At 41.8% G+C, this 26,914-nt stretch overlaps 1 protein-coding gene across 1 annotated transcript; it reads left to right on the forward strand.

Annotated features, from left to right (window-relative positions):
• Window positions 1-234: 234 nt before the first annotated feature.
• Window positions 235-26,914, forward strand: MEAF6 (MYST/Esa1 associated factor 6). The gene is made up of 7 exons (XM_046662399.1): window positions 235-416; window positions 3,197-3,284; window positions 3,427-3,472; window positions 20,313-20,505; window positions 24,040-24,069; window positions 24,852-24,885; window positions 25,382-26,914. Exons 1-7 carry the CDS (start codon window positions 250-252, stop codon window positions 25,388-25,390), a joined length of 567 nt encoding a protein of 188 aa, XP_046518355.1. The 5' UTR covers window positions 235-249; the 3' UTR covers window positions 25,391-26,914.

The raw sequence follows: 26,914 nt of genomic DNA on the forward strand, positions 1-26,914 counted from the left end.
CGTTCTGCCTCAGCCGGGGTTCTTGACAGCTGGGTTTCCACGAACCCTCTGAAATGTATGCAAAGTTTTGCATGAGTCTACATTTTTCCGGGGACAGGCTCTCTCTATCCCTTTCTGTTCTCAAAGGGATCCAGCAAACAGGGGTAGACTGTCTTCTTCTGGAGCAGCTTGCCCCTCCCCATGTCCTCCATCTCTCCACAACGGTGGTTTAGTGTCGTTGAGCTTGAGTTTTCGGTTTGGTCAGAGTTAATGTTTGTATTTAAAAGGCATTACCCGTTTGCCGTGTTTTTCATCTCTCAGGAAACACTGGCAAACTTGGAGAGACAGATCTATGCTTTTGAAGGAAGCTACCTGGAAGACACTCAGATGTATGGCAACATTATCCGTGGCTGGGATCGGTATCTGACCAACCAGAAGTGAGTGTCAGAAGCCTACAGTGTTTGTGTTGTTCCCTAGTAATATTCGTTTTAAGGACATATATGTTCTTGCTAGCAAGTTTGCGGGGAGGCACCAGTAAAGCGGTGGTGTGGAAAGAGGTCTGGGCTTGAACTTGGCCTCGGGCTCAGCCACTGCCTCACTGAGTGATCCTGGACAAATCCGACATCAGTGAAATGGGGAAAGTCCAGCCTGTGGCTCGGGGTTGCGTGAGGCCTAAATGAAGTGCAGCGTATAATACTTTACACAGCAGCTCTCTTATTTGAGTCTTTCACATTTTAATCCGTCATGAGTTCCCACCCTCACAATATTTGCCATACCTGTGTGCCACCTGTACCACTGTTTATTTAGTAATATACTTGAGAACTCGCTAAATTGTTTGAAATTTTCAAATCTGTAGAAAAATCGAAAGAATAGTACATGAACATTTGATACCCTTAAAGGGCATTCACCAATTGTTAACTTGTTGCCATATTTGCTTTCTCTCTCTCTTTTCTTTTCCTCTCTCTATAATATGCATAAAGACACTCATCTATGTTTACACTTTTTGAAAATTTTGAAATCATTATAGATACATAGGAAGTGGCAAAAATAGTAGAGAGAGGGCTCGTGTCCCCTTCACCCCAGTTTTTCCCGATGGTTGGGTTTTATGTAACTATAGTACAGTATCAAACCTGGGAAATTGACATGGATACAATGTGTACATGTAGTTCTGTCGTTTTATCGTGTGTGTGGATTCCTGTAACCACCACTGCAATCAAGACGCAGAGCTATTCCAGCACCACAGAGAGCTCCCGCAGGCCACCCCTTTGTGGTTCTCGCTCCCATTTCCCCACACTTGTTTTTCCCCCCAAACCATTTAAAAGTTTAAAACAGGTATAGCATGACAGTGCCCCGATTATGTCAGCTCTTCCCTCCTAAGAATAAGAACATTTTTCTTACCTAACCACAGTTATCATACCTAGAAAATTATCACTAATACCATCATCTAATACGCAGTCTTTATTCACATTTCCCTAATTGTCCCCAAAAGGCTTTGCTTCCTTATTTTGATCCCTTAGCATTCGTGCATTGCATTTGCCTGTTACGTCTCTTTAGTCTCTTAATCTGGGAGAGTCTCCCACTCTTTTTGGTGGTGAAGTTGTTGTTTATGACATTGTCTTGTAGAATGTTCCAGTGCCTGATTTTTTCTTTTTCTTTTTTTTTTTAAGATTTTATTTTTCCTTTTTCTCCCAAAGCCCCCTAGGTACATAGGTGTGTATTTTTAGTTGTGGGTCCTTCTAGTGGGTCCTTCTAGGTGGGATGCCGCCCCAGCGTGACTTGATGAGTAGTGCCGTGTCTGCACCCAGGATCTGAGCTGGCGAAACCCTAGGCCACCGAAGCGGAGTGCACGAACTTAACCATTCGGGCCATGGGGCCAGTCCCCCTGAATTTTTCTTATTGTGACCTCATAAGAGATCCTATTTAAATTTTTGGCAAAAATGTCGCATTAGTGACTTGTTTCCCTCTATTTTCTCAGAAGGCACATAATGTTGGATTGTCCCATTATTGGTGCTGTTAAGTTTGAGCCTGTGATTTCTCCATTATAAAAGTTGCTTTTTTTTCCTCTTTGTAACTAAAAAGTAGTTTTGGAGGTTACAGTTTTGGACAGTGTGAACATACTGCTCCCCCCAAATTTTTATCACTGTTTTTAGCATCTATTGTTGATTCTTGTCTGAATCAGTTATTTTACTGGAGGTTGCAAAATTGTGTTTCTAATTTTACTCTTGCTTTTGCATTTATTACTGGCATTCTGAAAGGAGAGTCTTCCCTTTTGCCCTTCTCTCCCTTTCACTCTCTGTCTCTCTTTACTATCACTGTAGACTCAGGGATTCTTTAAAAAACAGTGTGTTAGGATCTAGGACTGTCACTTTTTTATTGTAGAGGTTTATGTTATTTTTTAGTATAAATTAATTTATTGAAATATATACAGTCATGTGTCACTTAACAAAAGGGATAAGTTCTGAGAAATGTGTCACTGGGCGATTCCATCATTGTGAGTCATAGAGTGCACTTGCACCAACCTGGATGGGATAGCCTACTGCACACCCAGGCCGCATGGTGGTAGTCTTATGGGACCACCGTCCTATATGCGGTGTGTCCTTGACGGAAATGTTATGTGGCCCATGACCGATCAGAGAAGTGCGCAAGTCACAAATAAGCAGTTCAGTGACTTTTCACAAAGCAAACACACCCATCATTATCCTTTTTGATGCTTCGTTTGTCCCAAACTTGGCCAAGAGGAGCCTCCTCAAGCTGATTCCTTTGTCCTTTTGACGTGACCCTATGAATCTGAGCACTTGGTTGCTTTCTGTCACTTTGTCCTTTTCTTGTGCCAGAACTGATAGCAGCCGCTTCTCCAAGGAACCCTGGTTCTTTAAATTTTAACAGAGATGCTTCCTATCACTAGTCTGCGCTAGTGGTTTTTAATAATGAGCATTAAAATGAATACAATTAAAATGAAAGCAATTGTGAACCAATTAAGGTAATCACTTGTACCCCAGGGGGCACGTATCCTGCGCTGGAGAACGTGGCTGTCTCCACAGGCCTTCAGGGTAAAGGGTGTTTCGGGCAATCCAAGTGGGATGGAGGCATTTCTGTATGGAGCTTGGTAATAAAAAGGAAAAGGAAAAAGAGTTCCTTGCATTTGCCCTGGAGCAGCTTCAGCTTGGGCCCTGGACTCAGCTTGGTGCTTATAGTGAGTTTCTTGTGTGTGTTTTAGAAACTCCAATAGCAAAAACGATCGAAGGAACCGGAAGTTCAAGGAAGCTGAGCGGCTCTTCAGTAAATCTTCGGTCACCTCAGCAGCTGTAAGTGATGGGGGGGCTCTCTGTGGCCCACTGTCGAGCAAGAGCTCAGATAAATTTCCGTGTGTTTTCTCTTTCTGTTCTGCCTGCGCGTGCTCTCCTGAGGGCTGTGATAACTTTTCTAGTAACTGGTGTTTTTTTTTAGGCAGTAAGTGCATTGGCAGGAGTTCAAGACCAGCTCATTGAAAAGAGTAAGTTTATTTTTTTCACTTTTCTTCAATTTATTGTTAAGCTACCATAGTCCCTCTATTCCACTCCGGTCCAACTGTGTCTCTGAAGACTGCGTCTCCTCTACTCTTGCCTCTTCTGCTAGAAGTTAGGAATCTTTTTGGGTATCCTTAATCATGTCTTTCTTTTGAGGAAGAAACTGCCATGTCCTTTCTGCCTCTTCTATCACGTGAAGGTTGCCTTCAGCGGCTCAAAGACACAAAGATACGTCTTCACTCCTGAGAAGTCTTAGGGGATTTTTTTAAAGTTAAAAGAATCTTTCAATGTGGAAAATTTCAGAGATATAAATCCCCATGTACCTAAGTTGATAATTCTTAGGAAATTCCGATCCTGTAAACAGAATGTACCTGTGTGTTCTTAAATATAAAATGGAGAGTGGGTAGTATTTACTTTGTAGAGAAATTGTATCATTCTTGGGGCCAGCCCAGTTGCAAAGTGGTTAAGTTCCTGTGCTCTGCTTCGGTGGCCTGGGGTTCACAGGTTCAGATCCCAGTCATGGACCTACATACTGCTCATCCACATACAAAATAGAGGAGGATTGGCACAGATATTAGCTCGGTGACAATCTTCCTCAAGCAGAAAGAGGAAGATTGGCAACAGATGTTAGCTCAGGGCCAATCTTCCTCACCAAAAAAAAAAAGAAGAAAGAAATTATATCATTCTCTATGTGTAAGCCATACAGTGTCATTCTGTTCTAATTTCTAGTGATGGGGTGTAGATCTGTACATTTATCTTTCTGAGTCAGACTCTGTGTGGCTGTATTGGGTGCTCTCCCTGTGCACTGGATCACTTTTTGAACTTGCTTTTTATATTGTGGCTGTCTACCTCTTTCAGGTGGCATCGCTTCTTGTGGGAGCCAGTTGTTTTGTTTGCATTAAGGCAGTGGTTTGAGGAAAAGGGATTTTGGTAGTTTGGGAATTAGAACTACTCAGTGACTTCAGTTATTATCTCCACGTACAGATTTCTGGATTTTTAGGTCTATCCCTAACCCCTTTCCTGAGCTTTAGTCATGCAGTTCTAGAAAATCCTAGAGGGGCCAGCCCCATGGAGTAGTGGTTAGGTTTGCATGTTCCGCCTCGGTGGCCGGGGCTTCACAGGTTTGGATCCTGGGCATGGACCTACACACCACTTGTCAAGCCGTGCTGTGGTGGGGTCCCACATACAAGATAGAGAAAGATTAGCGCAGTTGTTAGCTCAGGGATAATCTTCCTTACCCCGCCCCGCCCCAGCCCCCCAAAAAGAAAAGAAAATCCTAGAAAATGTCTTCTAGACATTTCCATTCACGAATTCAAACTCAAACATTTTGTCTAAAACTGAGGTGTTCTATTTCCTCCAAAACATGTCTGCCCACTTTTTCTGTTATAGTGCCCCCATTCTCCCTCATTCCCAACTTTGTAGGCATCTTTGACTCCTTTCTGCCAACCTAATCACTTGTACCAAGGCCTTCTGACTTTTCTTTTGGTATGACTGCCAGTTAAACCGCATTTCTTTTCGGTTAAAGCCGCTTCTAGATTGTAGAGCCATTTCTTCTGCTTTGTTGAGTAACAAGACTGATTAAAGAACATTCTGGACCTGAGTCCTTTGAGTTGAGACAGAATGATGTCTGATTTCTCAGTTTTCACAAGAGTCTGTTATCAGGCCCCTGGCTTAGTGGATCGTTTCGTATGTGGCTCTGTACCTAGTGACCCACACAGAACAGGTGCACCTAGGTTCTTGTCAGCAGACTCTTAAAGCCACTACTTTCCGAAGCTTGACTGAGACAAATACTTGAGTATTAAAGATTTTCTAAAGCGTATGCAGGCCGTCCCTTCCCTTAGGAACGTCCCCTTGGGTTGAGCCCCCCCCTTGACTACATCATATTGGTATTCCTTGGTCTTCCCTCTCAACTTGCATTTGCTAATTATACTTTGGTCCTGTAAAATGTGTCCCTCTATTTATCGTAAGAGGATGTTGCAAATGTTGTTTATTATCATTACTAATTATCATCTCCTTTAGGAGTAGTTGTTTTCCTTGCAAGACTAGTTGGTTTTTACAGAAAATCTGGTTAATTGACTGTTTCCCTTTTTGTGTGGGTGCTGAAATGCTTAATGCCAAATTTGTGGTTCCCCCTAGAAAGCAAAGAGGAATTTATAGCATGCATTTTGGGAATGACTCTTAGTACTGCATCTAGCTTGCTTTCCTCTTACGTTCCTCTTTGTGTTATTTACGTCATTTTAAATTTATTTTATTGGATTTCGTTATATGGATCTTGATAAGCTGCCTTGAATTCTTTTTGGAATAAAGCAGAGTGTAGAGAATTACTTAAATCCTGGAGTTCATTATTTCCAATGGCCAGAGCCCTTTTAAAGTAATTCTGTGGCCTTCTGTCTCACCACTTCTGCCATTACCACTTCCCACTGCTATCTTTTAAGGTTTTATTTTTGTCTTGATTTTCTGCAGTTAACTGCCATGTGTCTAAGTATGAATTCCTTTTTATTTATCTGGCCTGGGTTTCATTGGACTTGTTGAAACTGTGGTTTGGTATTTTTCATCAGTTCTGGAACATTCCCAGCTCCTACTGGGAATCTCCAGATACTGCGTTTGCTCCCTGCTGTCTCTCCTCTCCTTCTGGTACTCCGGCTAAGTGTTAAACCTTCTCATTTTATCCTTTCTGTCTGGTTTTTTTTTTTTTTTAATCTCTTCTGTATCTTCTGTCTTTTTGTTTCTGTGCTGCATTATGAGTAATTTTTTGACCTACCAGTTCCTCATTCTCTTTTCATTTGAGTCTGATTTGCTCTTAAACCTTCCCTTGGTTTTAAATCTTTTGTTATTACATTTTTAATTTCCAGAAATTCTTTTTTTTTTTTAAGATTGGCACCTGAGCTAACAACTGTTGCCAATCTTCTTTTTTTTTTTCTGCTTTTTCTCCCCAAATTCCTCCAGCATAGTTGTATATTTTTTTAGTTGTGGGTCTTTCTAGTTGTGGCATGTGGGACGCCGCCTCAGCATGGCCTGATGAGCAGTGCCATGTCCACGCCCAGGATCCGAACCAGCGAAACCCTGGGTCACCACAGCGGAGCGTGTGAACTTAACGACTCGGCCCCGGGGCCGGCCCTGATTTCCAGAAATTGTACTTTATTTTTAAAAGCTGCTATGTAATTTTTTGATAGCTTTCTTTGCAGTTATTTTCAAACTTGCCTTTTACTTTAAGTATAGTAGGCATAGTTTTTCTGTAATCTGTGTTTCAATTTCTGAAGTCTCTAAGGACCTGTTTCTGTTTGTCGTTTCTGCTGATTATTACTTGTGAAATCTAATTTCCCTGTGTACTGCTCATTAATAATGAAAAGTACAGTCATGTGCCGCTTAACGACCGGGATATGTTCTGAGAAATGCGTTGTTAGGCGATTTCATCGTTGGGCGAACATCATGAAGTGCACTACACAAGCCTAGATGGTGTAGCTGCCACACACCTAGGCTGTATGGTACTAATCTTATGGGATGACCGTCATATAGGTGGTCTGTCATTGACCAACACCTTGTCGTGTGACACATGACTGTATTTGTAGAATAATTTGAGGGCTAGGACGAAGGTGCTGTCTTCCAGAGAAGACTTACGTTTCCTCTTGCTAGGTGCTCGGACCTCTTTAAGCCAAGTTCAAGGCTTGAGGGTCCCTGAAACACCCATGTGATTCAAGGCAAGCTTTAGTTCCGTGAGAGGAATGGTCTGCTTTGCCTTTTGCGCTTTTTCCTTTGTACAGAGTCTCTCCAGGGTCTCAGAATTTCTGTATAACCAATCTCATGGAATGATTTCTGTATTTTTGATCTTTGGTGGCAATGAAGTAAACATTCTTTATTTTTAAATTTATTTATTTTTTTGGTGAGGAAGATTGGCCCTAAGCAAATATCTGTGCCAGTCTTCCAGTATTTTGTATGTGGGATGTCGCCACAGCTTGGCTTGATGCATGGAGTGTAGGTCCACACCTGGGATCCAAATCCACAAAGCCTGGGCCGCGGAAGCAGAGCGTGCGAACTTAATCATTACTCCTCCAGGCTGGCCCCAAAGTAAACATTCTTTCCTCTTAGAATTTTGACTTGCATATTCTTAGATCTCAACTGTTTTGGAGTTTTATACTTTTATCATTTTATTTTCAAACGATTCTGAAAATTTTCCTCAAAAAATGCATTACTTTCTGCTTCCTTTGGCTTCTTATGTACCCAGACTGGAAGGAGAGTGGATTCCCATGGTCCCCAAAGGGGAATTGTATGTAAATTAGTGAAGGCTTATATATTTTTGTAAAAAGGAATAAAGTCAAAGAAAAACAAAACAGGCAGGTAAAGTTTCCTTTAAGGATCAGCAGCCTCTGCTGTTTATTTTCCTGGGCCCTCTGAAGCTTTCGTCAGCCCAGATCTCCCGGCAGCATTTACATCGCTCAGTGGGTAAGTAAACAGGAGCATGAGGTGTCGTTCTAGGTATCTGCCTTTCTTCCTTTGAACTTTCTGTGCTGATCGGAAGTTTGTTTTTCCCTCTATTTGGTAGCTATCGTTTCTTTTAATAGGTAGTGTCTCATTTGTAGATTTATTAAACTTAATCAAAATCTGATTTTCTTTGCTCTAAAGAATGAGTTGCTCGCTTTGATGTCAGTGAGAAACAACCTATGTGTCTTTGCACAGTGGCAGCATCAGACGATGGAGTGACCGGCTGCTGCACTTAGAGATGTCGTAACCCACCCTTTTTGTTATCACTCCTCTTCTGCTTCTAGGAGCCAAGGAAGAAAATTGTTACTTTGTGGCCTCACTTTGTATTTTAACAGTGTTTAAGCTAGTCTCCCTGTCTCCAGTGTCTTTTCTAAACCTCTTCCAGCCCAATAATCCTAAAACAGGGTTTTGCACAGAGAACTCAGTGTGTATTGTCTGCTGTTACTTTTCTGTTGAGAAATTCTTGATGACCACCTTATGTCCTACTAGCAATTGTTTCACGGCAAGTAGTCTGTTTGTTTAGAATTTGACGTGCGTGTTTGTAGATCTCAAGTATATTGAGATGTGAACACTGACTATGTTCCAGACACTAAGCGAACACTCTACTTGTGTTACCTCGTTTAATCCTTAAAGCTGCTCCTTGAGGACAGGTATCGATGAAAGCTCCTTGAAAGTAGGAAACATTGCCGTCGCCCCAGCAGCTAGCCCAGTGCCTCGTCCATGAGGTACTCAATACGTGAGAGACAGAATTCCTATTCTCCAGATGGGGAACTGGGCTCAGAAAGGTTAGGCACCCTTCAGCCCTCTTGCCCATCCCCTCGTATTGTGCCTGGATGAAATCCCTTCGTCGGGCTTTGTGGCTCCTCCTAAGCTGTGTGTTCCACTTCACCTCTCGTTTCTCAAGCTCTGTTTGAGAGATGTTGTTTGACTCATTTGTCCCAAATATCCCTTGCGTTTTCTCACCTCTGCACTTTTGCTTGTGTTATTTTTTGTACTTATTTGGGCTTCTAATTTTTCAAGGTCCAATTTCAGTTCCACCCCTTCAGTGGAGCTTTTCCTGAATCGTTCACTCCTCTCTGACTCCCAGGATACTTGATATCTGTTTCAGCCCTCTGGGACGTTGGTTACTGCCTGGAACGTCACCTCTTCAGAGAGGTAACGCGGGTGCCCTCCCTATTCACAGGGCTTTGATTCGCTTTGCACACTTGTGTGAGTTTGCACACGTGTGTGTGTACATGTGTGCTTACCTCATAGAATGTGACCCGCTCATCCCTTTACTTGATACTCTCATAGCAGCTGGCCCCAAATGAGGAGACGGTTGGTTTTGCTCATCAGTGTCTCTCAATAGAATTGAAACATACACAGAATTTGCCAGATCTAACTTGCCTTTCTTACTTGTCTTCCACCTTTTTGGTTAACCCTTCTCTCCCCTGTGTCCAGCCCTTACTCAGTTAGTCCAGTGCCCCTTCTGTCGTCCTATCTGTGGTCCAAAGCTTTTGTGACCTCATGCCCTGTCAACCTGTTCCCTCCCCAGCCAGTGCCTCCACCATTTGCATTTTTAGAGATGACATTTTTTACCTAAATAAAAATAGAACCGGATATGGGAGAAGAAGGCTGTCCTGATACTGTTCCATCTAAAACTCATCTTTTTTTATTTCATTAGATGTTTTTTAAGAACTGGAAAAGTAATACATTCTTATTACAAGTCAAGTTGTTGAGAGGTGAGTTTGAAATAGGTTCATTACCTCCTTCTCTACTTCAGCCCCCCCTTCTGAGGTAGCCAACATTAGCAGCTTGGTATTTTCCTAACACATATTTCTGGATTCACACATGCACACGAACACACAAACACACACATAGAAGAGCTGGAGGTTTTCTAATAGAGAAATTGGACCCTAACTGTGCACATTATCTGCTTTTCCACTCCTTACGGCACATAGACCGTTGCCGGTTCAATGCCAATCAATGTTCAGTCAGTGAGATGCAGGATAGAGTGGTGATCAAGAGCGTGGACTCTGAGCCCAGCTGTCTGAGTTCGAATCCCAAGTCCACAACCTGTTAGCTGTGTGACCATGGGCAGGCTCCTTAACCTCTCTACCCTTCAGTTCCTTTCTCTGTAAAATGGACATCGTGATTGTAGAGTTTTTGTGAGGGTTGTATGAATATATTTAAAGTCTGTGGAATCATCCCTGGCTTCTAGGAAGGACTATATGTGTTGGCTGTTGTTAGCATCTCACTTTTATTTTTGGTGAGCAAGATTGGCCCTGAGCTAACATCTGTTGCCGATCCTCCTCTTTTTGCTTGAGGAAGATTGTCTCTGAGCTAACATCTAGGCCAGTCTTTCTCCATTTTCTGTGGGATGCTGCCACAGCGTGGCTCAACAAGTGGTGCTAGGTCCGTGCCCGGGATCTGAACCCCAGAATCCCAGGCCACTGAAGCAGAGCTTACGGATTTAACCACTACGCCACTGGGCTAGCCCCTCACGTTCTTTTTTTTTTTTTTTTTGAGGAAGATTAGCCCTGAGCTAACATCTGCTGCCAATCCTCCTCTTTTTGCTGAGGAAGGCTGGCCCTGAGCTAACATCCGTGTCCATCTTCCTCTACTTTATATGTGGGATGCCTGTCACAGCATGACTTGATAAGCGGTGCCATGTCCACACCTGGGATCCGAACTGGCAAACCCTGGGCTGCTGAAGCAGAGTGTGTGCACTTAACTGCTGAGCCACCGGGCTGGCCCCTTTTTTTTTTTGAGAATAAAATACTTTATTGGAGTCTAGTGTGTGACTGTTCCATAAGGATATGACCAGTGTTTCTGCCGAAGGTGAGAACGTCACAGACAGTGAGGACACTGACAGAACTCCAGAGACCTTCCAACCATTTGGTACAGAACACGCCTTATTTTTTTCATTTATTTTATTATTTTTTTTATTGAGGTTATGATAGGTTACAATCTTGTGAAGTTTCAGTTGTACATTATTTGTCAGTCATGTTGTAGGTGCACCACTTTACCCTTTGTGCCCACCCCCAACCCCCCTTCCCCCTGGTAACCACTAATCTGTTCTCTTTGTCCATCTGTTTATCTTCCACATATGAGTGAAATCATACAGAGTTTGTCTTTCTCTATCTGGCTTATTTCACTTAACATAATATCCTCAAGGTCCATTCATGTTGTTGTGAATGGGACGATTTTGTCCTTTTTTATGGCAGAGTAGTATTCCATTGTATGTATATACCATATCTTCTTTATCCGGTCATCACTTGACGGACAATTAGGTTGCTTCCACATCTTGGTTATAGTAAATAATGCTGCAGTGAACTTAGGGGTGCATGAGTCTCTTTGAATTGCTGACTTCAAGCTCTTTGGATAGATACCCAGTAGTGGGACAGCTGGATCGTATGGTAGTTCTCTTTTAATTTTTTGAGGAATCTCCACACTGTTTTCCATAGTGGCTGCACCATTTTGCATTCCCACCAGCAGTGTATAAGGGTTCCTTTTTCTCCACAACCTCTCCAACATTTGTTATTTTTTGTCTTGGTTATTTTAGCCATTCTAACAGGTGTGAGGTGATATCTTAGTATAGTTTTGATTTGGATTTCCCTGATGATCAGTGATGATGAACATCTTTTCATGTGCCTATTGGCCATCTGTATGTCTTCTTTGGAGAAATGTCTGTTTCACATTCTTTTTAAAAGCTGAAAAATAGGGGCCAGCCCGGTGGCATAGCAATTAAGTTCATGTGTTCCGCTTCAGGGGTGTGGGGTTCACTGGTTCAGATCCTGGGCATGGACCTAGCATCGCTTATCAAGCCATGCTGTGTCGGGCATCCCACATATATGATAGAGGAAGATGGGCACGGATGTTAGCTCAGAGCCACTCTTCCTCAGCAAAAAGAGGAGGATTGGCGGCAGATGTTAGCTCAGGGCTAATCTTCCTCAAAAAAAAAAAAAAAAAAAGCTGAACAATGCCCCACGGTTGGGTTGTGCTGCCTCTGTTGATGAGTATTCACCCTGTCTCCATTTTCCCCACTGTGAACCATGTCACAATAAACATAAGCTTTTTTTTTAAAGTTCTGTGTGACAGTATCCCAGAAGTGGCATTACTGTGTCAAAGAGTGATTTTCATAAATACAGCTCAATTATTTTCTGTGGCTTAATGGGAAATGTATATTTGGTCTTTGTCCCCTTTCCTATCCCAGAGCTCATAAAACCCTTGGAATCTCCAGAGTAAGAAGAATGGCTAGTATACAAAAAGATTGGGTGAAAGGGCTAGTGGCTGGGGGCCCCTGGATAGCTTCAGGATGGGGGCTGGTCACCAGAAAGACCTGTCCTCGATGAGAAGCTTAGAACGTTCAGCCTGACCCCCCAAACCTCCAGGGAGGGGAGAGTGGCTAGAGATTGAGTTAATCATTGACGGCTGATGGCTTACTTCCTCATGAACCTCCCTAAAAGCGCCTGAACGCTGGAGTGCCGGTGGTGGACCCAGGTGCTGGGAGGATGCTGCGCCCAGAGTGGCCTGGGGCTTCCCTGCCTTGCCCCGTGCGCCTCTTCCATTTGGCTCTTCCTGAGTTGACGGCTTTATAATAAACCAGTAACAGTAAGTAAAGTGTGTTCCTGAGTTCTGTGAGCAGTTCTAGCAAATTATCAAACCTGAGGAGGGGGCTGTGGGTATCCCTCATTTATAGCTGGCCTGTCAAGTGTGGGAAGCCCAGGACTGGCAACCGATGTCTGAAGTGGGGCACTGTCATGGGACTGAGCCCTGAACCTGTGGGGTAGTTAGTGTTGGAATTAAATTGAATTTTTGGTGTCTGTATTATTGGGGAATTGGTTGTTAGTGTTGGAGAACACTCTAGATTTTCCAAAAAGACTCTTGCCTTCACATTCCTAAAAGCATACCTTGGGAGGGCCTGTTATAGATATCACTGGGATAAAATGAGAGGGGAAAAAAGATTACATTTTTACTTTTTATTTATTTGTTTATTTATTTATTTATTTATTTAAAGATTGGCACCTGAGGTAACATCTGTTGCCAATCTTTTATTTTTTTTTCCTTCTTCTCCCCAAAGCCCCCCAGTACCTAGTTGTATATTCTAGTTGTGGGTCCTTCTAGTTGTGGCATGTGGGACACCGCCTCAACATGACCTGAGGAGTGGTGCCATGTCCGCACCCAGGATCCGAACCAGCGAAACCCTGGGCTGCCGCAGCGGAGCACATGAACTTAACCACTCGGTCGCAGGGCCGGCCCCACATTTTTACTTTTATTAAAGTGAATTTTGAATCTACACAGAGAGACAATAAAATAATGAACCCCTGTGTACCCATCGCACTGCCCCCAAACCGTCACACCATGGCCGACCCTGCCCTGTCCACGTCCCACCCACACCCACCTCCACCCCCTGTACTATATTGGAAATCTCAGACATCAGACCGTTTTCTCCTGTATATATATTTCAGTATGTATCTCTAAATGGTAGGGGTTTTTTAAAATTGTGTTAAGAACACTAAACGTGAGATCTGCAGGTTTTTAAGTGCACAATACAATATTATTACCGTCGGCACAGTGTTGTGCTGCAGATCTCTGGAACTTACATTGCGTAACTGCAACGTTATGCTTAGCGAGCAGCAGCTCCCCCTTTCCCCATCCCCAGCCCCTGGCACCCGCCGCTATACTCTGCTTCTGTGAGCTCGACTGTTCAGGCGCCTCCTGTGTGTGGAATCATGCAGTGTTTGTCCTGCACCCAGCTTCCTTCACTGAGCACAGTGTCTTCCAGCTTCCTCCCTGTTGTAGCCTGTGACAGGATCTCCTGCCTTTTAGACTGAATAACATATTCCATTGTATGTATTTGCCACGTTTTCTTTATCCATTCATCTGTTGATGGACATTGCTGTTGTTTCCACCTTTGGGCTGTTGTGAATAATGCTGCAGTAAACATGAGAGTCCAGATAGCTCTTTGAGATGCAGATTTCAGTTCTTTTGGATAAATACTCTTAAGTGGGGTTGCTGGATCATATGGTAGGTATATAAATGTTAGGCTCTTGATACTAATCACACCAAAAAAACTCAAAACAAAACATGTATTAGTACTTCATTTCTTTTTAATACTGAATAATATTCCATTGTATGGATAAACCACATTTTATTTGTACATCCATCAGTCAATGGACATTTGGCTACTATGAATAATAGTGCTGTGAACGTTCATGACAAGTGTTGTGTAAACATGTTATCATTTGTCTTGGGTATATATCTAGGAGTAGAATTACTGGATCATTTGCTAACTTGATGTTTAACCTTTTGAGGAACTGCTAAACTGATTTCTAAGGTGGCTGCACGTTTTACATTCCCATCAGGAGTGTGTGAGGGTTCCAGTGTCTCCACATTCTCACCAACTCTTGTTATTGTTTCTCTTTCCATTATAGCCATCCTACTGAGTGGGAAGTGTTGACTTTAAACAAATAGACAGCTAGTTATTTCTCCAGCAAAAATAGGTTATTTGGGATCAGCAAAGAATTGCACTTCAGAGTCTGCAACCATGGGAAGCCATGTACAAGTCCCCCAACAGCGAGGGAGGAGAAACTCTCTTATGGAGGGAGGAGGAAGTCGGCAGGGTCTGTTGGAGGAAGTGGGTGTTCTCTGTGGACTGGCTTTGCATTGGCTGAGTTGTGAGTCTCTCATTGGCTGAGCTCTTGCTGGGCAAGAAGAGGAAGTCCCCTCCTTCCTTTTGGGGTCAGTGTAGAGGTAGGGCATGAGAACTCTCCCTTTTGTCCTCCCAACTCCAATTTTATGATTAGATAGAAGTGATATCTCATTGTGGTTTTAAAAAAATTTATTTTATTGAGGTAACAGTGGCTTATAACATTATATAAATTTCAAGTGTACATCATTATATTTCGATTTCTGTGTATATTTTGACTTCTGATCATGTTTCCCACTCAAAGACTAATTACCATCTGTCACCATAGACATGTGCCCAGATACCCCTTTTGCCCCCCTCCTTTCCTTCTAGTAACCACAATCTAATCTCTGTATCTATCTGTTTGTTTGTTGTTGTTTTTATCTTCTATTTATGAGTGAGATCCTATGGTATTTGACTTTCTCCATCTGACTTATTTCACTTAGCATAATACCCTCAAGGTCCATCCATGTTGTTGCAAATGGCAAGGTTTCATCTTCTTTTATAGCTGAGTAGTATTCCATTGTGTATATACACCACATCTTCTTTATCCATTCCTCTCTTGATGGGCCCTTAGGTTGCTTCCAAGTGTTGGCTATTGTGAATAATGCTGTGATGAACATAGGGGTGCATGTATCTTTATGCATTTGTGTTTTCATGTTCTTTGGATAAATACCCAGCAGTGCAATAGCTACGTCATATGGTAGTTCTATTCTTAATTTTCTGAGGAATCTCCATACTGGTTTCCATAGTGGGAGCACCAGTTTATATTCCCACCAGTAGTGTATGAGAGTTGCCTTTTCTCCACATCCTCTCCAACACTTCTTGTTTCCTGTCTTATTAATTATAGCCATTCTTATGGGTGTGAGGTGATATCTCATTGTAGTTTTGATTTGCATTTCCCTACTAATTCGTGATGTTGAACATCTTTTCATGTGTCTGTTGACCATCTGTAAATCTTTTTTGGAAAAATGTCTATTTGGATCAGTTGCCCATTTTTTAATTGCTTAAACAAATGATGTAATTGCTTCAACAATTCGTTAAACAAAATGCAACTTGAACAGCTATTGGGTCAGTGAAGAAATCAAAAGAGAAATCAAAAATCCCTGGAGACAAATGAAAATGAAAAAACAACATGCCAAAATTTATGGGACATAGCAAAAGCAATACTAAGAGGGAAGTTTATAGCAATACAGGCCTACCTCCACAAACAAGAAAAATCTCAAATAAACGATCTAACAGTGCACCTAAAGGAACTAGAAAAAGAACAACAAACAAAGCCCAAAATCACTAGAAGGAAGGAAATAATAAAAATCAGAGTGAAAATAAATGAAATAGAGACTAAAAAAAAAAATAGAAAAAATTAATGAAACTAAGAACTGGTTCTTTGAAAAGATAAGCAAAATTGACAAACCTTTAGCTAGACTCACCAAAAAAAAAAAGAGAAGCCTCAAATAAATAAAATCAGAAACTAAAGAGGAGAGATTACAACAGACAGTTTAGAAATACAAAAGATTATAAGAGAATACTATGAAAAGCAATATGCCAATAAATTGGATAATCTAGAAGAAATGGATAAATTCTTAGAATCATACAACCTTCCAAAACTGAATCAAGAAGAAATAGAGAATTTGAATAGACCAATCACCAGTAAAGATGTCGAAACAGTAATTGAAAACCTCCCCAAAAATAAAAGTCCAGGACCAGATGGCTTCCCTGATGAATCCTACCAAACATTCAAAGAAGACTTAATACCTCTCCTTCTCAAACTCTTCCAAAAACTGAAGAGGAGGGGAGGCTTCCTAACTCCTTCTAGAAGCCAACATCATCCTGATACCAAAGCCAGACAAGGACAACACAAAAAAAGAATTATAGGCCAATATCACTGATGAACATCGATGCAAAAATGCTCAACAATATCCTAGCAAATCGAATACAACAATACATTAAAAAGATCATACACCATGATCAAGTGGAATTTATTCCAGGGATGCAGGGATGGTTCAACATCCGCAAATCAATCAGTGTGATACACCACATTAACAAAATGAAGAACAAAAATCACATGGTCATCTCAATAGATGCAGAGAAAGCATTTGACAAGATACAGCATCCATTTAGGATAAAAAGCCTCAATAAAATGGGTGTAGAAGGAAAGTACCTCAACATGATAAAGGCCATATATGACAAACCTACAGCTAATATACTCAACGGAGAAAAACTGAAAGCTATCCCTCTAAGAACAGGAGCCAAACAAGGATGCCCACTCTCACCACTCTTATTTAACATAGTATTGGAAGTCCTAGCCAGAGCAATCAGGCAAGAAAAATAAAAGTGATCCAAATTGGAAAGGAAGAAGTGAAACTGTCACTATTTGCAGATGACGTGATTTTATATATATAAACCCTAAAGAATCCACCAAAAAACTATTGAAAATAATAAGTGAATACAGGAAAGTTGCAGGATGCAAAAATTACTTGCATTTCTGTATACTAACAATGGAGTAGCAGAAAGAGAAATTAAGAATATAATCCTATTTATGATTGTAACAAAAAGAATGAAATACCTAGGAATAAATTTATCCAAAGAGGTGAAAGACCCATAACACTGAAAACTATAAAACATTGTTGAAAGAAATTGAAAAAGACACAAAGAAATGGAAAGATATTCCATGCTCTTTGATTGGAAGAATTAAAATAGTTAAAATGTCTATACTTCCTAAAGCAATCTACAAATTCAGTGCAATCCCTATCAAAGTTCCAATACCTATTTCACAGAAGTAGAACAAAGCATCCTAAAATTTATGTGGAACAACAAAAGACCCCAAATAGCCAAAGGAATCCTGAGAAAAAAAGAACAAAGCTGGAGGTATCACACTCATTGATTTCAAAATGTGCTACAAAGCCATAGTAATCAAAACAGCATGGTACCGGCACAAAAACAGACACACTGATCAATGGAACAGAATCGATAGCTCAGAAATAAACCCACACATCTGTGGACAGCTAATTTTTGACAAAGGAGCCAAGAACATACAATAGAGAAAAGAAAGTCTCTTCATTAAATGGTGTTGGGAAAACTGGACAGCCACAAGCAAAAGAATGAAGGTAGGGGGCCAGCCCCGTGGCCCAGTGGTTGGGTTCATGCACTCCGCTTCAGCAGCCCAGGGTTTCACTGGTTCGGATCCTGGGCATGGACCTAGCACCGCTGGTCAGGCCATGCTGAGGCAGCATCCCACATAGCTCAACTAGAACGATCTACAGCTGGAATATACAACTATGTACTGGGGGGTTTTTGGGAGAAGAAGAAGGGGAAAAAAAAAATGGAATGAAAGTAGACCATTATCTTACACCATTAACTCAACTTACAAAAATTAACTCAAAAGGGCTTAAAGACTTGGATGTAAGACCTGAAACCATAAAACTTCTAGGCAAAAACATAGACAGGACACTCTTTGATAGCAGTCTCAGCAGCATGTTTTCAAATACTGTGCCTGGCAGGAAAGGGAAACAAAAGAACACATAAACAAATGGGACTACTTCAGACTAAAAGTCTTCTGGAAGGCAAAGGAAACCATGAACAAAATGAAAAGACAACCTAACTATTGGGAGAAGATACTTGTAAACCATGTATCTGAAAAGGGGTTAATATCCAAAATATATGAAGAATTCCTACATCTCAACAACAAAAAGCAAACAACTGGGGCCGGCCCCGTAGCTGAGTGGTTAAGTTCTTGCACTCTGCTTCAGCAGCCCAGGGTTTTCCGGTTCAGATCCTGGGCGCAGACATGGCACTGCTCGTTAGGCCATGTTGAGGCAGCGTCCCACATGCCACAACTAGAAGGACCTATAACTAGAATATACAACTATGTACCAGGGGGCTTTGGGGAGAAGAAGAAAACGACGACAAAAAAGCAAAGAACCCAATTGTGGTTTTGATTTGCATTTTTCTAATGACTAATGATGTTAAGCATGGTCATGTGCTTATTGACCATTTGTATATCTTATTTTGAGAAATGTCCATTCAAATCTTTTGCCGATTTTAAAAAATTTGTTCTTTTGTCTTTTTATTATTGAGTTCTAAGATTTCATATATTCTGGGTACAAGTGCTTATCAGATATATGATTTGCAAATAATTTCTCCCATTCTCTGGGTAGTTTTTTTACTTTCTTGGTGATGTCATTTACAGGTCAAGTGTTTTATATAAATGATGTCCACTTTATATGTTTTTTCTTTTTTTCATGCTTGCTTCTGTGGTCATTTCTAAGAAACCATTGTGTAATCCAGTGGATTCTAAGAGTTTTCTAGTTTTAGTTCTTACATTTAGGTCTGCGATCCATTTTGAGTTAATTTTTGTGTATGGTGTGAGATAGGGGTCCAGCTTCATTCTTCTGGACGTGGATGTCCAGTTGTCCCAGCACCATTTGTCAAAAAGACTATTCTTTTTTCACTGAATTGTCTGGTCAAGCTTCTTGAGAATCAGTTGACCGGAAATGTAAGGGTTTGTATCTGGACTCTGAATTCTGTTCCCTTGATCTGTGTGTCTGTTCCTACCCCATTACCACTGTCTTCTAGCTCTAGCTCTGTGTAGTAAGTTTTGAAGTTCTCTTGCTGATTTTTGTATGAAATCGGTTGTCCTGAACTTTGGGAGGGCAGGACGGGTCAGTGTGCTTTTTCTAGCCTCTTAGTTCCACAGCTCCCTCTTCTGTTGCTTTCGTGAAATGTTCAAAAACAGGGTTTCATGATTTGGGAGATGTGGTTCTTTTTCTCTCTCCTGCTGTTTGGGACTGCCTCTTCTACTTCTCATAGCCACGTGCTACTCACTTTGAAATCTCTTCCCAGCAGTTTATGATACAAAGACATAAAAAAGAAGAAAACTGGCCCCTGGTCCTGCTGTCCACAGTTTTTTGACAATTTTTAGAAACAGATAATGTACGTATTTACGATCCTTGAAAAGTTCAGTAAAGTGAAAGTCTTCCCGCATCTTTTTCTGTTGAGAGTTTCAAGAAATTCCTGTCAGGGAAGAAAAGTATACATTTACCAAAATATATGTAGTTTTCCCTAAAAATTATATGTATACAAATTGTTCTTGAACTTGCTTATTTAACATATCTAAGGGATGTTTTAAAATTGGGAATATTGTGTCAGCTGAAGAGTATTATTATCACTTTTTAAATATTCTTAAGACTTTTCAGAGTGACGTAGGTAGTAGGCTCTTCTCCTCTCGAGCCCTTTTTCTTGATAGAAAGACAGGATTCCTGTATGGTTTGGGGAAGGAACTGGGGCCCGCTGTAGGATATTTTCCCAAGGTCATCTCTCACCTCCCCAAGTGTTTTTAGTAACGCTTCTCGTATAATTATTAATCTCATTAGAGTATTCTATGTCTAAACAAGCTGTATGCGGTGAGGTTATCCTGGTTGTATGGTCCCATCTCCCAGCCGTTATTAGATCTCTTGCCTCTGGTTACACTGTTTCAGATTACATGTTTTTCAAGAATTCTGGTAACTTCGATGCTTTGACTGTATATATCTTGGTGTGAATCAGAATATTTGGTCCTCGAGGATAAGAAATAATCCTTTTCCATATATATTAGTGCTCAAAAAGTCTGTCCTCGTTGGTGAACAGATTACCTGAGGAGACTGATGATGTTTCTGGGGACTTGTGTTTCTTTCCTCCAGGGGAGCCAGGAAGTGGCACGGAAAGTGATACTTCTCCAGACTTCCACAATCAGGAAAATGAGCCCAGCCAGGAGGACCCTGAGGATCTGGATGGATCTGTGCAGGGAGTGAAACCTCAGAAGGCTGCGTCTTCTGCTTCCTCAGGGAGCCACCACAGCAGCCATAAAAAACGAAAGAACAAAAACCGGCACAGGTCAGTGGCGGGGACCCCCACACTCCCCACCTCACACCACCCCCGCCCACCCGGAGCTTCTGGGACCATGGCTGGGGAGGGACTTTACTAGAAAAAGAATCTTCAGCATCAGTTCAGTCTTCCTATTTCTGATGGGAAGAAATCCCTTTGGTCCCAGTGAAACGGAGGAGTTTTTCTGTCTCTAAGGGGGGAATTGGTGGGCATCAGAGTGACCGTGAAGGAGGCCATCCTTCTCACTGTTTCTAGTGCAGAAGAATTTTATTCCATAGAAACATGTTTAGTGTGGTGGATTTGGCCTGCTTTTAGGAGAGGAAAAGGGGAAATAGAAACGGAATGTGTGTCCTAACGTGCTGGGAAGCTGCGGAGTGGGGCAAAGTCTTTTGCTCTCGGTCCTGATCCCTGCCCATTACTCCCTCGTGGATGGAGAGAACTGATCTCACGGGGCTGTTTTTCTTTTTCAATACAAGTGTTTTGATTGTCTGTGATTTCTGTTTTTATATATCTCTGCAATATGCTGGCTTCAGATCTCAGAAGAACAACGTAAAGTCTATCAGATGTGGGAGTGCCTTCCTAGATCATCTTTGCCACTGTGTGTTTTGCAGTACGTAATGAGATAGGAATGACCTCCGTGGACAGAGGGGCAGGTGCCTCCCAGAGAGGATTTTAGCGTTCACGCTGCGTGGCATTTGTACGGTAATGCTGAGGCCTGTTAACTGAGACAACTGGAAATCACACAGCTGCCCTCAGAGAGGGTGATGCCTAGTTTCCAGAGTGAGGATCTTGCTCTGGCCTCACACCTTCCTCTGGGAGGCATAAAAAGCGGGTCTCCGTAGGCTGGCTCTTGTCCCGCTCCTCCTGGGAGCCCGAGTGCCGAAAAGATGAGGGGCACGCAGGAGTGGGTGGGGCTCCTGGCCTCCGGTTTGCTTCTGGGCTGGGACGTTTTACACATGGGCAGCACATTCCTTCATGCACCCAAGGTGTGAAGATTGTTAGCTTTGTGGACGTGAGACCCGGGGATAATGGAGAATTAATCTAACTCGTTTAAGCCTCCTTGGCATCAGCTGGTTCTTGAATTCTTTTAAGAGTTTTGCTTGTCAGCGGTGGTGGTGGTTTTTAGACTGCAGAAATAGTATTTCCTCCAAACAGCAACAAAGGACTGCTGCTGATGTTTTCTGCAAACCAGGAATCACCATGCCAATCTCATAACTGCACTAAGAAATAGCAAAAATTGCCTATCATCTCCTTTTTTTTTTAAGGCTCTGCGTTATTTGACCACTGTGATGGGACTGATCCCAGCTTAATCACAAACAGTAGCAGGGAACCATACTCTTAAAAATATTTTTTTAATTGTCAAGATAATTAAATATCATGCTCTGTGAAGCTTTTATTAAATTTGCTCCCGTATCGTTTTGAAGCAATGATTCTTTTCCTATTTCGGAGTGTCCAGAGCAGGGGGAAAATTCCTTGAAAGTTTCTGGGACATTTTTTCCATCTGTCACCGTAAGCTTTCTCGATAGCTATTGTCTATTTCGGGCGACACCTCATTTGCCTTAATGACGTCATCGGCTGACTGATAAAGGGAACCAGGCCTTGAACTTCACTTCCTTCTTGTAGGTTTCTAGGAGGTTTCCACAGGGACAGCACTTCTTCCTACCCTTCCTTCGTCTCCTGGCCCTAGGAGCTAACTCCCGGAAAAATATGAGGATTTATAAAGATCTTTGATGTTAGTTACTGCTTCCCACAAGTAGGGAAGAACTGTTTGAGAACAGGCTCTGTTTGTCATTCCCCGGTTTGGTATCTGGCTGGGCTTCTCCTTGACCTCAGGCACTCGTCTGCCCCGGGGGAGCGGAGTGGAGCTGATTTGCCTTCTTGCTGGGAAGAGCAGTTCAGTGCACCTGCGATGGCTCCTCACGGCCAGTTACGGTTCTCAGGCTCCTGCCGTCTTGAGCCTGGAATTGTGTCTGGCCCCGACCCCTGACCCCTGACTGATGTCTGAGTGGGGCTGACAGATGGGGTGGGCGGTCCACACACACTGGAAGTCTGCACTCAGCACAGTCCTTGTTTCTCCTCCCACTCCCACGTGCCACACCCTGCATGGTCAGTAAAGTCAATAGGACATTATTTTAGCAAACGTCTGCATACCTCCTATGTACCAGGCACTGTTTAGTGGTGAGTAAAGCAAAGTGGAAATAAATATGGTACTTTAGCAAAAAAGAATAGCTTTTGAATTTGTGCTCTTCAGGAATATGAAAATTTATCAAATAATTTTTAGCATTCGTAAATGATTACAGTGTTCTGAATTCTTATGTTTTACATGACATCTGGATAGGTCCCAGTGTCTTTTTTTAAAAAAGTTGAAATAATAACTTATAGCTGCTCTTATAGGTTTTTATACTATACCAATGTCTAGAATTCTTCTAGATAGTTTGAAGTTCTTTGAAGATAGTTTTTAAGTAGGTACAGTCTCCTTTAATTTATGAACAAAGTTGAGTTAGGCTGAAAGTTAAATTTTTGATAGTTACTAGTTTGTACACTTACCGTATACTCTCCCAGATGTGTCAGGTGAAGCTATTGCATAAGGGATATTGAAGGTAAGCTTTCTTCCAGCTTCGCTCTTGCAAACATTGGCTAGGAGGGAAAGACAGCTATTCTGCATATTGTTTTACCACATGCCTACAGTCAGAAAGGCGTTGGAGCCACCTAAGGAGCTGGTGTCACAATCTTGGTTACTGTTTGCCTTGGAGGTCTGCCTGGACCACGGTCTGTTAGCAGCAATGGCCCCAAGTGGCCTCCTCCTCTGTGCTGCTCCCCTCCGGGTGCCGGAGGCTCGGGGTGCTCGTGGATGGCAACTTTGCTTTGTTTTGATAGGGGCGCTGCAGACGTCGGTGCTCCGCAATTGCGGCCCTGACCTAAGCCGTTCACTGCCGCCACCAGTTCAGGGGGCAGAGTAAGACGGCTCTGCAGTTTCTGGAACAAGACTCTGCATTCGACCCTTGGCTTCTAGGATGAATGCTGTAGAAAAGGAGTGCCACGCTCCCTGGACACGCTGGAACATAGAACTCGAGTTAAAAGTTGCAGAATGTTTTCTTTTTAAAAAATTTGTCATGTTTTTATCTTTGACTTTAGTGAAAGTATATTATGCTGAGTTATTAGTACTGTCTTCAAAGCACCTTTCATTATATGACTAAACCCTCTTTCTCTATTTCTTCTAATGCCCTATTTATATTTTTCATTACAATAGAATATTTTGAAAGCTCTAACTCTGAATCGGGCAGCTAATAGAAGGCCTGCAGGGGTCCAGTTTCCTAATGACATGACTTTTCCTTTCATGGTCTGTCCTAATGTGAAATTCACTGAGGGAAGGGACTCTGCCAACCACACTGTCTTTGGTGCCTTGATGTTGAAAACTTTATGGCTTAAGATTCTTAAAGCTGATTTTGTTTCTATAAATCTTGCTAGGGTGGCTAATCAACTAATTTATTCGATTAGTATATTAATTTCTATTGCTTTCTTCCTTTCAAATGCTGCCCTCAGCCCGTCTGGCATGTTTGATTATGACTTTGAGTAAGTTTGATTTGAATTAGTATTTGTGCTGTGTTGTTAGTGTGTAGAGACCAATATGCCTTTTTGAGACCTTTCTAACCCATAGTTTATCTGTTTAATTGTAGGTATGTATATTAGGTTAGGCTGGGAAGTTTTTTTTAAAACAGAAAAACGTGATGGAGGTAACATTTTATTTAATAACTTAAGCAAAATTAAGTAAACTTCACTTTTATGCATTTTAATTTCTTTTAAACTAGATAACCTTTACTTTATATTTAAATTGATTTTCTGGCTTTGCTTCGTAAGGAGATTAATAGTTTAAGATCTTGATATTTGGCTTTGGAAAGATTTAAGAATTGAAATTCGTTTAATTTCTTTTGTGTTTCCTATCCAGAAATACAAAGTCCTAGTTTCCTTCCTGTTCTTAATCACTCTGTGTCTCAGTGACTATCAGGGATGTAGTTAAGAGCTAACACATTAACGTGGAGCATGCCTCTTAATCCAGTCTCTTTAACGTGTAATTTTGGAGTAATTTTAAAAAATGATTTGGCTTTCGTGACTGCTGTCTATTTCTTTCTCGAGTCGTTTAAGTTTGCCTTGTGGCAAGAGTATCTGCTCATGTTTTTAAATACTTGCTTAATAATATCTGGGTAAACAACTAAATATGACATAGTCTAAGGAAGAATGTGGATTTTACTTAACCAAATAGCCTTTGTTATAGCTTGTGCCCTGTGCAGTAGCTGATTCTTGGACCCTTTTTCTGTAAAGTAAAATGCAAATATTTTTTATCTTTCCTATCGCAGGATTGATCTGAAGTTAAACAAAAAACCACGAGCTGTAAGTATCAGCCAGACCATTTCAGACAGCCCGGTAATTTTGTAGATGATTAGAAAAATGTCTTCGTCTTCAGAACTTGAGTGTTCCTGATCTGGAGTCACAACGCCCATTCTAAAGTCTGAGGGCCATCTGGGTACACTTCAAGTCTGAGGTGTTATTTACTGTTTTTATATTTTGGAGAGAGAGAGGGGTCACACATTTTTGTGGAAGAAAAATTCCCTTTGATTAAACAATTATTAATACTAGCTTTTTATTCATTTATTTATTCTTAGTGACTGGTGAGCTCAGGAGGTCTCCTGGGGCAGAATTGATTGGGTTTCAGTCCCTTCATGGACTCGACAGGCCATTTTCAGATGTGAAGTATCGTCCATTGCATTTGAAATAGTCTCGGGCTACAGAGCAATCCCCTAGCAGACTTGTTTATGACATTTTTTTTCTTAGCTTCAAACCCATGTTCTGCTGAGAGTAAGTTGGGACTTTGTTTCTCTCTCCTTAGGACTATTAGAAGACTCCTTAGCACAGAAGCTTCCAGGCTGTAGAGCCCTGCTCCCCTCCTCTGACCTCACCTGCGTGCGTGGCCGTCCACCTCTGCTTTCCCAGACCCAGTGCCTGTGACTCTGAGTAGTTTGTTCTGAAATGTGGTGACAAACATGTTGTTTCTGTAAGACCGCATCGGATCGCTCACCGTGTGTCATTTTTAGTAACAGAACCGCAGGAGGACCAAGACCTGGTCACAGCCCCAGCAAGTCGCCAACTGTGTTTCTCCCTTCCTGGAATGACTGTCCCCCCACTGGCTGGCACCAGCTTCATCTGTGACACCCATCAAGAAACGCCCTCTGCTTTTGTTTTATGCTGAAAGTAGACGACAGGTCACCCTGCAGTGGGAGGCTGTAAATATCTGGCATTTTCTTATTTTGTTCATGTTTTATTATTTTTCTACTGTTGTTTTTACCATCTTATTTTCTTTTGGGACTTTTTGTACTGCCGATGTCCAGCTCGTACCTTCCTGCTGACAGAGCTGATCATCTGTTTCGTGCAGTTGCCAAAGTTCTTAACTGAAGATAATCTGGTTCACCATAAATAAAATGGGGAATTTGGCTCTGTTTGTTTGCAGGAGGAAGGTAAAGAGCGTCTATTTAATGATTACCTATCTTAAATCTTTCTGAGTTGGAAGCAGTTTCATGTTCAAGGAACAGGAAAAGCTGAAAAACATAAGTTTAAATCAATCCTTTAAAAATAGATATTTTTATTTTTTTGTATAAATAAATTTTCACAGGCTTTGACTTCTCATGCTTTACTTTTAAACCTGAGATCATTTTTTCACTTATTTTAAAATAATTTATTCATATCATGCCTTATGGAAATTTCTTTCTTTTTCCATCTTTTCTCTCTTTGCTGGTATTTGCCTGATTAAATGTTGCTCTAAAAATCACTAAGACAAATAGAAAGGCTCAGAATTGCACCCAAAGCTGATACCGTATGGAAGTTCTTGAGCAGAGTGAAAGATAGGATCAAGGAGAGCCAGTGAGGCCCAGCAGACCGCCTCCTCACAGGGCTCGACGGGCTGAGGAACGCGGCGACACTGGCTGCCTGCCTCCCGAGCAGTGGTGAGCTGCCTCGGCTGCACGTTGGAATCACCTGGGAAGCTTAAAAAAACACTGATGCCTGGGTCCCACACCCAGAGACTCTGCCCGGGGGCCATCTAGTTATTGGGATTTCCTTTCGAGGAGTCCCTGGGATTCTGGTCGGAAGCCAAGTTGAGAACCACTGCCTTGGGAGACGGGCTGGTTTCATTTAAATCCTGGGTTGTGAATCAGTCCATGGGAGAGATTTGGGGCCTCACCCTTCCTTTGACTCTATTTAGTCGTAGTCCTTTACTTATGCCCATATCTTTGTTAGAAAAGCTGTTTCCTTTGTGATAATCTTGGTAGAGCTGAATATGGATGGCATCTATTATCAAAACAAGTCTACTTGTCAAATGTGCAAAAGCTTTCACTCTTTTCTCAAATAAACTTTTTTTTTGACTCTG

This window comes from Equus quagga, chromosome 5, assembly GCF_021613505.1.
Source record: "Equus quagga isolate Etosha38 chromosome 5, UCLA_HA_Equagga_1.0, whole genome shotgun sequence".
NCBI classification, from domain to species: Eukaryota; Metazoa; Chordata; class Mammalia; order Perissodactyla; family Equidae; genus Equus; species Equus quagga.

What these genes read in the sequence shown, in the direction of transcription:
- MEAF6 (XM_046662399.1), top strand. Translation starts at nt 250, where the DNA reads ATGTTTGTATTTAAAAGGCATTACCCGTTTGCCGTGTTTTTCATCTCT. An exon ending in CTTCGGTCACCTCAGCAGCT is followed by an intron (nt 3,285 to 3,426) that starts GTAAGTGATGGG and finishes GTTTTTTTTTAG; the next exon opens with GCAGTAAGTGCATTGGCAGG. An exon ending in ATGTTTGATTATGACTTTGA is followed by an intron (nt 24,070 to 24,851) that starts GTAAGTTTGATT and finishes TTCCTATCGCAG; the next exon opens with GATTGATCTGAAGTTAAACA.